At 37.2% G+C, this 12,756-nt stretch overlaps 1 protein-coding gene across 1 annotated transcript; it reads right to left on the minus strand.

Moving 5' to 3' along the window:
* Positions 1–732: 732 nt before the first annotated feature.
* On the minus strand, positions 733–12,616 carry get4 (guided entry of tail-anchored proteins factor 4). Its single transcript, XM_028477202.1, has 9 exons — positions 12,420–12,616; positions 10,906–10,984; positions 9,041–9,122; positions 5,836–5,985; positions 5,546–5,684; positions 5,202–5,342; positions 5,006–5,081; positions 3,183–3,255; positions 733–2,916 (listed from the first exon to the last, which is right to left on the minus strand). The coding sequence occupies exons 1-9, from the start codon at positions 12,557–12,559 to the stop codon at positions 2,825–2,827; spliced, it is 972 nt and encodes a 323-aa protein (XP_028333003.1). The 5' UTR covers positions 12,560–12,616; the 3' UTR covers positions 733–2,824.
* Positions 12,617–12,756: the final 140 nt, after the last annotated feature.

The raw sequence follows: 12,756 nt of genomic DNA on the forward strand, positions 1-12,756 counted from the left end.
GTATAAACGAAACCTTAACATATTAGTTCTTCTTCATTCTTGAACTTTTTCTATTAGTGAATAGGTGAAAAATTGTGCAATTTGCTTTATTTTTCACCCAGCAAAATGAAAGAAAAAAAGCCAATCAAAATAAGTAATTTGAGTTTATCTTCAAAGTGGATGTCAAGCAGATGTCAAGTAATTTGACGTGTATTGGCCTGAAATTCACATGAACCTGTGTTGTCTACTAAATAGTCCTTAGTTTCTGTTTGGTTCGAGGTCACTTAATAAAATTAACGGGTCTGGAAAATTAATATTAATTATTAATCTGAGTTAAAATGGAAAGAGCTGATGTTGACAGGTAGTCATGGTAACTCATGGGTAGACATCAAAGTCTTAATGTGGAACTACAGGCGTTGCACTAGTTACTTGAACATAGCACCATCATCTCTTGAGTTGCCATGATTACCTATAAACTGAGCTGTTCCCAATTTATCCCGAGTCACCATGACTACCTCAACATCAGTTCTTTCCATTTGAACTCAGATTAATAATTAATATCATTAATTGTCTAGACCTGTTAATTTTATTAAGTGAGTTTCTAAGGACATCTGCGATATCTGATAATCAATTTCTGCACATTTAAATACAATGTAACAGTTAAGTCAATTACTATTAGCAATCCAAGCAGTATTAGCAGTTGTCTTTATTTAGTAGTAAATGTCCCTGCATATTATAGAATCACAAACTGTATTGAAATCAAACGAGTGTTTTTATTTAGTTTTTCCAAAGGCGTGCACCAGCATGGATCTTTCTTTTCAGTTACAACTTTCCCAACACCTTTGTATACTAGGATGGCTCCTTAAAACCACTGATTATAACATAACAAGCATGTTTTCTCTTCTGCTTCTAAATTTCACCCCCAGCAAAAGGAGAAAAATGACCGTAACTTCTCTTCCGTTCTAACGAGTAACCAGCGCAGAGGTTTTATGGAGATTTTCACATTCCTCACCCTTGCAGCCATTGTGTGCTGAATAAATGACAACAACTGTGTTTTCACAGGCAATAAAGGCTTGTAAACTACAGGGAGTGACTGCTGAAAAGAGCTTAATTTAGTTATTTCTCAGTGGAGTTGAATCCTTTTCATTCTAAATGTTTAATCTCTAATGTGAAGAAAGGTGTGAGATGTTTGAAAAACAGGCTTCACACACACACACGTTACATTTTCTTTGAGGGCTTCATTGGAAAGTGTATCAGGGCAATTTGGTTCACAGCAGAAAATAATCCAACTGAAATTTAGAGGACATTAAACACACGTTTTGTCTGCGTGTTGACAGCTACACTGTGTCCAAGTGATCGTGCATTAAGAGCCATTATTAAATCTGTGAGCATGTAGAAACGGAAATAACATGTTATCATCATAAGATACAGTACATACAGGACACTTTTTAGTGAACAGGTGAAGGTGTGGACTGGTTTTGTAGTGCAGGGGACCTTAAAGACTTGTTAAAAATAAAAAAATAATAATTCCATTAACTAGCAGGGCAGGACATTGGGATAATGCACTAAATAAAAATTAATTTTAAAAAGTCGCAGATAAACTTGATTAGTCCAATATATATGAGTAAACCATCCACCTTTTCCCCCGAGGCTACTACTTCCTTTAAATTAATGCAATTTGCTTTCACATCAATGCATAATAAAATGCTTTAACCTTTCATAACACGTGCCGTACTTTAGGTCTTAATACAACTTAAACACATGAAAATTACTTGATTCAACATTATAACCGATTAGCATCAATCATTAGCAGCTGGAAGTCATATCAGTGAAATGAACTGTAGTAGAGCCCCCAGGAATCAGGTGAACAGCTTATGTTTATATTTTGGGAATATCAAAGCTTATTTTTACATGTAATATTCAATACGGGAGATCTTTATATATATATATATATATATATATACACACATATATATATTGGGAATTTGGAATTAAGAAGTTGACGGATCTTCTTTCAGCGATTCTAAGGGAACAAGTTGGTCTTTAGTCTAAGTAACTAGAAGCAGAAAAATAAAAGGCATGTAGTGGACAAAACATGTGACCTCTGACACTCAAATCCTTCACAATGATAAACAACAGTTACTTAATTAACTGCGCTTTCTGTTGTGCACTCACAAATGACCGCGCCAAACATTTTCAGTAATGCCAGTGCTCCGTAAAAAGCTGGTCAACTGCAAAGAAGCCAGTTGAAATGAAAATACTCAGTCGTGTACACGTTGCATTCAGAGCAACACAACAACCTCATACGGAGCTCTGTTGGATTGTAATGTTCATAAACTAGACACGAAAAGCCCTGTTGTATGTATTTAACTTGTAACAGAGAACATTTGCTGAAAATCCAGCTGTGGTGAAGCCCTGTGGGAGGAGTCACACGATGTCTTGATATTGGCAGACAGTACATACCTCCAGTGAGCAGTGGGGCAGTCCGTTAGCACTTATCATAAATCTCAACACCACTAAAAACAAAACAAACATCCCAATCTAACAAAGAAACAAAACAAAACTGTGATTATTAAAATAAAATCTTAGCCTCACAAGCCTCCAACAGAGGAGCAAGTTTGGCGTGATGAGTCCAGGTTGTTTTGGCGTCTTTGTTATGTTCAGACTGTGGATAGTTTTAGAAAGTGGGAGGAGTTTTATTTGTCGAAAGCAGGTCGCCTCGGAAAACAAACCACTCGTCACCTCACGCTTGCTCGTGGTGGAGGTGAAGGAGGAGGTCTAGGAGCTCTGCCTTTTTTTATTATGAATTCAGTGTTTTTGTTGTTCTCTTCCCAGGGTTTGGGGCTCAGTCGAGCTCTATCGGACTGCTGTCCTCATGGCCTTCCTCAGCACCATCATCATCCTCACCGGAACCCATCAGACTGTTGAGCAGATTTCCTGCGAGAGGAATCAAAAAAGCATCGTGTTGAAATCCCTTCAAATTTAAAGTCACATCACAACCAAAATGCAAACAGGTAAATGTAGTGGATTTCTTTATAAAATGGGGATGCTACTTTGTGTGCTAATCTGTACCTCATGGGACACAAATACTTAGCATAAAGTTGTGTCCATCTGTGTGTTACATAAGCATGCTAACAAGTTGAATGTTAAATAAATAAGAATCACTGATACATTGTATATATTTAATGTTTATACCAACTTACCTAAGAGTCCACCATATGATGGAGACTGTTTGGGTGGAACGCCAAAGAAAAGTTGTCCTATTCTGTCAAGATACTAAAGAAAAAAAGAAAAGAAACTTAGAACCAATGACAGTCACCAGTGTTACAACACTTTACCAACTATTCTTATATTTCTGTGCAACTCCTTTAAAGCTCCTGGTGTTAAAAAAAAAAAAAAACTACATCTTCTGTGCACAGAGCTCACTAATCATTTAGGTTCACGGTCTATTAATTATACATAAATCTAAATACATAGAGGTTTTATTTCTGTGTAACGTGTATTTCATCAGCCAGAATTGGTATTAAAATGCTTTAGAAATGAAAAAATAAACTATACCAACACAAATAAATATGTGCAAGAAGAATAAAGTAATGGCAATGAAAAGGTGAAAGGATTTGTTACACATATCTGTTAATTAAGTATTAGTATCACATCAGAATCCACGACAACACGTTACTTGGTATTGTGTCATAAAGAAAGAAATTCAGAGGTGGTATCGAACACACACAAAAAAAAAAATTTATTTTCAATCTATAATATTGTATTTTTCGAACTATAAGTTGCACTTTTAATTGTTTGGCTGGTCCTTCGACTTTTAGTCAGGTGTGACTTACACACGCGTGTGTATGTATATATAAATATATATGTGTGTGTGTGTGAGATATGGAATGAGATCGGGAGCTTGGTGAACATGCATACCAGTATTTTGCTCATTTTATTTAGTCTATTCAGCCCCCCAGGTGTGTTCAATTATGGTTTAAGCTGAATAACTGTAAAAGGTGCAGTCTGCAACTCTTATAAAAGTGACTTTTTGTCATATTTGCTAAAACTGTCACTATGTAAGGACAGCTTTACATTAAACTAGTAGTTTGTGTGAAAAAAACAGGCTCATGGAGTCCCTCCTGCTGCTCCTGCTGCAGATTGGCAGATTGCCAGAATGCACTGCGACCGAGCAAAAAGAACCAATTAGAGCCAGGATTGTGTTCGATGGACTGTGACAGCTGTTGCTCACAAGCCCCGCCCCTTTCCCGGGATGGAGCATCATCTTTTTTACAGTGTATGATCTGAAGGAGTAGAAGATAGAATTGGTGTCTTTTCTGCTGCTTGATTTACATTATGTATGATTTGTAATTGTTACACTAGAACTCTGTAGTGCATGTGTTGTTTGTGTGCGCGCAGCAGCCTCCATGTGGGTGCTTTAAGTGACACTGTGTTGTTGCTGCTGCTGCTAGAATCTGGTGTGTGCACATAGAGAAAGAGAAGCGCTGCAGTAATATGCTTTTAACAGTGCATGTTATATTACTGTGATGTTGCTGTCGGACTAACGTTAGCTTGTTAGCGCCTCTGAGGGAGGGACTTTGGAAAGTTTGGAGGCAGGGCAAGAGAGCAGCGAGGAGGGAAGGGTAGAGAAGGATCTGAGAGTTCCAGATTGCACCTTGTGTTACGTAAACCTACAGCACACCTATTCAGCCTGGTGTCCTGTGAGCTATTGGTAGTTAAATAACTTGCCTTTCCAGATTAAAAATCTATTCCTGTTATTAGATTTTTTCAAATGAATTTCTAAATCAGAGTAAATGCGACTTATACTCCGTTTGCGATTTATAGTCTAGGAAATACGGTACTTAAAATGATCACACAGAAGCTGGACTAAGTTAGTTCATATAAAGTTTTTCCTGCTCAAAAACAATTTGACACTTGACCTTAAAGAAGTTGTAGTGAATCAAGTTTGGCATTAAAACAGTGGAATGATAACCCAACATAACAAACCATGTTTTTTTTTTAGATCATTCACTAGTTCACTCACCTCATTATACATGGGGTCTCTCTTAAGGGAAGGTTGATATTGCTCACATAACACTGTGAAAACTGTTAATTTACCCCTGAGAACAAAAAGAGCAGCTCATTACAAACAAAGTTAGTTTTTGGATAAAGCAAACAACCATTAATCAGAAAACTACAAAAGTCAAACAAATCTGAGTTTCCATATTTGTCTCACTCACCCTTCCACTGCCAGCAGCAGAAACCAGATAAAGTTTAGTAGAGGCTGCACAAAGGGAGGCCCCTTTTCTATGGACGGGTGTTTATCTGTGTATGTGCTGAACACCACGGAAGCGCTGTTTTTATTTTTTAGGCAGAGGAACCTGAAAAGAAGAAAGAGCAAGATGACATCACAGCGAGCCATATGGGGAGTGAACACACACAAACAGAACAATCCAGAGATGGGTTTAACAACACACTGTAGACTGATTCAATTTGTCCTCAGGCTGATGGAGTATGAAAGTCGTTCTAAACACAGCATTAACACATGACTGTGGATTTACTGTAAAAGGGACAGATAACTCACTGTAGGACGGCCTGCGCCACAAACATGTCCACCTCGCTCCGAAAGCCCCGTGATGTCGAGTACTCAACGAGCATCTGTGCACAGCCCTCTCCATCACAGGAATGAAGGAAGTGGTACCGAGACTCACTGTAGTTTTGTTCTAAATGAACACACACACACACACACACACATTTAAATCAACGATGGCATCAGAAGTTATACAACTCTTACCCGCCTTGAGGTAAAATGAGTTTGACGCCCCTGATATAGACGTAGCCTGTAACATTGATTTAAATGAGGTAATGACTCACCTTTCCACAAAGTGACAGCCAGCAGCTGGTGCAGCTTAGGGTGGCCCAGTTTGCTGGATCCTCCAGTGGACCATTTCAGAGCTCTGGACACAAAGGCCACTCTTTCTGGTGAGTTTGGGTCCATTAGGCTGAACAGCTTCGCCAGGTGTTCTGCTCCGCACACAGAAAAACACACTTATGATGTGAACAACTATTTACCTGCAACGTTACTTTGAAATTAAAGGTTCATGGTTTCAAATATTTTTCTAAATTACATTTATTTTTTGCATTTAGATTAATAATGAATCAGATCAGTCGCATTGAAACAACAATCAACTAAAGATTTTCAACATGTCACAATTGATCACATGCTAATATTATATATGTATACATTTCCACTACAGGTAACCTTTAAAGCACTGGTTCCCAACCTTTTTGGGGTCGTGACCCCATTTTGATATCACAAATTTCTGGCGACCCAAGGGACATTATTTTTTCTTTCTAGAATTGTTTTTTGATCATGTTTATTTAAGTGTGTTATAATTACAGAGTAGCCAGGATTAGTAACAAAATATTTTTATACTGCATTTTATTTCAACTAGGATGAAATTTTAAATATAGAATACAGCTGTTTGATATTTATTGCATGTGAAAAAAAGAGCCAAAAATGAAATATATTTCTAATCAATACAATACATTTTCCTAGACATTTCAGCAGACCTTATTTCAATTCCAGGCGTCCCCACATGGGGGCACGAGTCCAAGTTTGAAAAACACTGCTTTAAAATAGGGGTGATGAAACTAATTGTTTTCACGATGCATTGCAATGCACGAACGTAGAACAATCGATTAGTCTTGTAACGTGGCATCCTAATTTTGTGTTCACGGCAGGACAATAAAGTTAAAAAAACAACATCCCGTTGAATTATGAGAAAAATAGTCCAGCACAGTATAATGAAGGGAGCCAAAAATGAAGAAAAGGTTATTAAAATTGTACTAAGTATGCTAAAAGCAGATATCTAGACACATTTTTGATTTTATGAGCGATCGGCTTCACACTGCGCTTCACTTCCTGTTTAGACGCTGCAGCCTCAGTGTGAGCGTCCTCACGTAGTCACTTCACAGTAAAGGTCAAACATGTCCTCTGTGATGAAGCCAAAGCTCAGGTAAGAGCTTTAATGAGCCAAGCTAGCAGAGCTGAACGTACTCTACTTGTTAATCATGGACTTCTGTCACGTCGCGCTTGTTTTGAATAGTGACGCTACATTACATTGACCGACGTTGTTTACAGCACGTCCTGTGAACCTGACTGTATCATATGATCAGTCAGAGATTTATCTTAAAGCATGCAAACTTTTAGTATAATATATACACGCTTCAGCAGCTATAACACACACTGCTATGTTGAAGAATTGATGATTAGTTTTGTGAGAACGAACATTTGATTTTTCTATCTTTTCTACCTTGTACATGTATCTTTTATTCTGTACATATATATCTAGGGCTGGGCGATATGGCCTTTTATAAATACCGCGATATTTTTAGGCCATGTCACGATACACGATATATATCTCGATATTTTGCATTACCCTTGAATTAACACTTTGATGCACAAAATCACACCAGTATGATGATTCTATATGTCTACATTAAAACATTCTTGATCATACTGCATTAATATATGCCAATTTTAAACTTTCATGCAAAAAAGGGGATATCACAACTAAGTCAAAGTTGACATAACTGTATTTATTAAACAGTGAGTGGCTCAAACATAAAATTGTCAACAGAAAGTGCACGTTCTGTGCAAAATTGTCACAGAGACATTTCAAAACAAGACATTAGTGCAGGATGCAACTCACATGGCATTTCAAAACACAAAATTAAAGTGCACTTTTTGTACATAATGCCACTACAATATTTTAAAACAAATAGTGCCCTTTTGTGCATGTTGTCATTAAGATGACATTTCAAAAAAAAAAAAAAAAAAAAGTCCGCGAGTTTAACGGTATGGTCATTTTCAACACCGCACAGACTACAAGCTGCGATATATCGAGTATATTCGATATATCGCCCAGCCCTATATATATCTATTACTTTTTAAATTATTATACTTTTCTCTGTTTTGTTCTTTGCTTCAATTCTTTTTTTTTAAAATCTTTGTGGCATTCAGTGTAGACATTCAGCAAAGTAAGAATTTCATTATACAGGAAAACATGTTTCCTTACTGTGCACATGATAATAAACACTTTGAATCTTGAATATTATAAAAAAGAACAACAATGTATAAAATACTGAAAGGATTGATGTATTCTTGTTATCTGCTGTGTTTAGTCTCCTTCCTTTCACAATAAAATCATTTCTCACAGATACAGGGAGGCTACACCTATAAAGTTTATTTATTTTGATTTACAATATAACATAAGGACATTTATCTTGTTGATTTTTGAAGCACTATGAAAAAGTACCCACGGGATGAAAAATTGTTCTGCATTGTGGAACTGTAATGAAATAATGAGACCAGTGAAGATGCACAGCTCTACTTTAGTGTATTTTGCTTTAAGATAATAGTTTTAGGATTATCCTCAGACATCTCTAATATAAACATAAAGGCCCAGCCTTCATGCACTCAGGCACGTGTCAACATGTTGACCAAGAACAGCAGAGTTTGCAGCTCGCTCACTTGACTGCGCCCTGAAACAAGCCACGCTACAGAATGGGCGTACACATGCTGTCCCTTACAAGACAGCTTAAAGTGGCCCAATGTGTTCACAGGTGTATTAATCATTAGAAATCAAAATCAATTTTATCTTATGACATAAAGAAACTTGGCTGCTGACAGAGGGTTGTTTAGAGCTGATGAGGATTTTTATTCTTTTTCCTCCCAACAACAACACAATCAATTTTAAATTACAAAACTGATACATTTTTTTCCTGATTTCAAAGTCTAAAACAAATCGATTCTAGACTTTCTCTTTATAAGAAATTAAAAGGTGAATATATTACAATCTATGTACTAAGAACTGTAACTATTATATTTCTGTTTTCTATTTTATTCACACAAATGATTAAGCAGACAAAATATCCCTGAACTTACTGATGTGAATGACATTCTCGTACTGATTGTGTGTAAAGCCATTTTGAGAACAAATATAGAGACCTGATTTTTATTATTTAGTTCACATCGCCCAGCCCTACTGCAGATGAATTAGTTTCAATAACGTACCTAAAATGTCATCTTCCACTTTGGTCTCTGATTTCTCCAACACCTCCAGCACCAGCATGGACAAATCTGCTGCACTGTTTTGCTGTACAACACAACAAATACATTTCATACATGTAAACATGGACAAAATCTCAAATCGCACAATAAACTTCAAATAATAAGCAAATACTGGATGAATGCATCAATAAAACAAGTAAGACAATTAGACAACTAATTGCTGTAGTAGGTCAGAGTCCAGCATTAATCACTAAGCTGTGTTTAAAGGGCACATGACACCAGTTTTGACATCACATGCTGATATCCGTTTATAAAAGTTGCTCAGTTTGTCCATAATCATTAATTTAACATCATATGTTTCACATCGTCGCCGCTGAAATCTAGCGTTCCGACTGTGACGCCAGCTCAGGAATCCTCAGCAAGCCAGCGATACGTCTGAAGCACACCAAAGTCAGATTTTTGGGGGAATACATTTAAAAAATGGTTCCCCTTCATGCTCAGATTATTCTGAACATGAGTTGCAGATTGACATTGAGAGCGTAAAGGATTTATACAGCCTTATCGATATGAACTAGAGCAGAAGCAGTTTGAGCTTAACTGGGCCACAGATTTAGAGTGGGAAAAATAGCAAATTCAACATTAATCTGCCCTTGTTTGAACGTCTCCATGTAAACAATATATAAATGATAAATTATGAGTATATCAGTCCCTGCAGGATCTTCACTTACATTTCCCTAATTTGGGGACATTTTGTGGAATAATTTGCGAGATTTTGGGATTTTTTTTTACATTTTCCACAGTTTGAGATAAAAAAAAAAAAGACTGCCGTCATTTTATATAGGAACAGCAAAACTGAGCTCTGCCAATATTGTGGATTTTAATTGCAGTTTTTATTTGAAGGGACTGAGATAGTTGGTAATTCACAAAAATGTTCAATGTTTTTTCTATCACTTTTACTTTTTCGAGCGGGCCAAATTTGATGCTCTGAAGGGCCAGATTTTGCCCTCTGGCCTTGAGTTTGACACAGACTCCCATCTCCTCTGTAATAAGGCAGAGCGCTCCGTGGATGCTTAATTCCTTTCAACATGGCAACACACAAGCACATGCACAGCAGTGATGACAGATGTCTGTTGCATATTCAGACTAATACATATTACAGACAGAGTGCAGCGTGTGCGCGCCTCACGCAATCATTCCCCTTAGATAAATAAGGAAACGTCACTCACAGAAGTCTTCTAACATGTGCTGCTACACAGTATGGAGGCATCTTTGAGAATAATATGTTATGGTTTTATTTATTCAGACAACTTTTTTTTGGAAGTTCACTTTGATCTCCTGACATGTTTCGACTCTCAACTGTTTGCTTTGACGCATCCCTACGAGGACACATGAAAGCGATCAGTAGATGCTTTGATGATAAATAACCCCGCAGGGATACATCAAAGTGATCAGTAGATGCCGGAAGTCTGACAGTTGGTAGTCAAAACATGTCAGGAGATCAAAGTAAATTTGATGAAAGAAGTTGTCTTAATAAATGACACCATAAAATATTATTCAAAAAAAGAAGACAAAAATAAACTTGCTGGAATTATCTTTGAGGGTAGTTGGTGTACCCATCCTCTAAAAAGCAGACCTGGAAATGCGCAAAAAGCAACAGTAAAATGCATAATTTAACATTAAGATGGACATAATGTCAAATATTTACTGAATGCACTTTTCTGGATGTGTTCTTGCATTTAGTGTCAACATGGATTATGGCGTCATGCACCCTTTAATTTACTTCCTGTCATTCTATCAATATTTTGGTGTTGTCTGAATAACCAATAAACAATAAAAAAGTTTCCAGTTTCCTATGTGTATATATGTACCTGGTTATAACTGAAGAAGAGTAGAGCACCGTTGTACATCAGCTCTTGGGCCTCAGCATGCTTTGCCTGTGACATGTACCTAATGGGAGATAATGTTATCAACACTACACATGGGACGGTTACATTGCTTATCAACGCAGACAGAGCATTAGTCATTTGAGGTACAATGTACAGGTCAGGTTGGCAAATTTAAAACCTTCATACATATTATAGAGGGTTTTTACTGCACGTCATCCATCGCGTCATCAACCCGCATCAACAGCACGCAGCCAAGAAAATTCCGAATTTCGAGACGAAATGGTGAACTATTGCTGTGTTTTTGGCTGTACCAATCTGTCAAACAGTGTGACACATTTGGAGTTTTATAGATCGCCAAAGATCATAACAAATCAGGAAGAACAATCTCAAGTTATCAGAGGAAAGGAGGAGCTTGTGGCTAGTAAAGCTAAACCAGTATCTAAAAACACAGCAATAGTTCACCATTTCATCTCCAAATTTGGGATTGTCTTGTCTGCGTGCTGTTTGTAGACCTGCTGCTTTATCTCCAAAATGGCGACTTCCGGGTTGATGACGTGCTGTGAAAACCCTCTATTGCAATTATAAGAGTACATGGATATTATTATATTATTTTGAACATCTGATTGTTTTTCTCTGTTGGAGTTTCCTTGTAAACAAAGATTTGTTTTCTTGTCCCTGCTTGATGAATGAAATGAATAACAAGTAAAACATTCCAAATCGACAGCTTCGCTACAAAATTAAAGTTAAATAATGTTATCACAGCATTGACACTTTCAGTAAGTACATAGCAATAACTGAAAAAAATAAAAAATAATAAATAAATAAAAAATCACGTACAGCAGAAGGCTTACAAATATGACATTTTTTAAGGATTTAGACCAGAAAGTAAACTAATCAATCTATACCCAAAAAAGGTAATCACACTTTTACTACGATTGTTATTCTTTGATAAGGTACAGATTGCTGAAATATTGTAAACATCGTCACAATTCATCATACTTATACGTCCAATACATCATAAAAAATCTGATTAAAATTAAAGCTGCATTTATTAACAACTTCACATACATAAAAATGAGCCGAGACTGAAGCACATTGCTACTACCGGACTACAACTAACGCTAAAACACAGCCACAATCATCAATTGAGTTTTCTCATATTATTAGACCAATTATGTAGGTACTTTTTGCTTTTATTTTTTAATTAACACTGAAAAATTTCCTGGCGGACCAAACAACTCGGATCTGGCTACTATTAGTGCTAAACATAGGTGCTAATGGCTAGCTTACGTACGAGCTGCAGCTAGCACTTTTAATTGATCGACGTGCCAATTGTCAAATGAAATACGCGATACCCTCTTACAAGGCGGGACCTTGCTGAAAAGTAGCCAATCACAAACAAGCAGGTACATAAGCACGTTTGACAGCAGAATGATCTGGAACAGGTAGGCCTCGATGCCGAGTAAAAGCTACTGCTGCCTCATATAAGAACTTACCTAAAATATAATGTCCTATACATCTGATGAGCTTCATAATAATCGCCCTTTTCTACGCTGGCTCGCAGTTTTCCTTCGACTCTCAGCACTCCGCCGCGGTTTCTGGCACTGGAGCACCTCAGAGACTCCGGCTCAGACATCGTCGCTTCTCTGCGGGACCGTTAACACACGGCCGGGCCAACCCGTTAAGGCTTTTAGTCCCAGCACGGCTACCGTAGTGCTGCGCATAGACTGGTGCAGCGTTTGATCGAATGTACTACAGAAATCACTGAAATGTATATATATTTTTGTTTTTCACGATTGTTTGCAGGATCTATATATTCAGTATGGAGGTAGA

This window comes from Gouania willdenowi, chromosome 19, assembly GCF_900634775.1.
Source record: "Gouania willdenowi chromosome 19, fGouWil2.1, whole genome shotgun sequence".
Lineage (NCBI taxonomy): Eukaryota > Metazoa > Chordata > Actinopteri > Blenniiformes > Gobiesocidae > Gouania > Gouania willdenowi.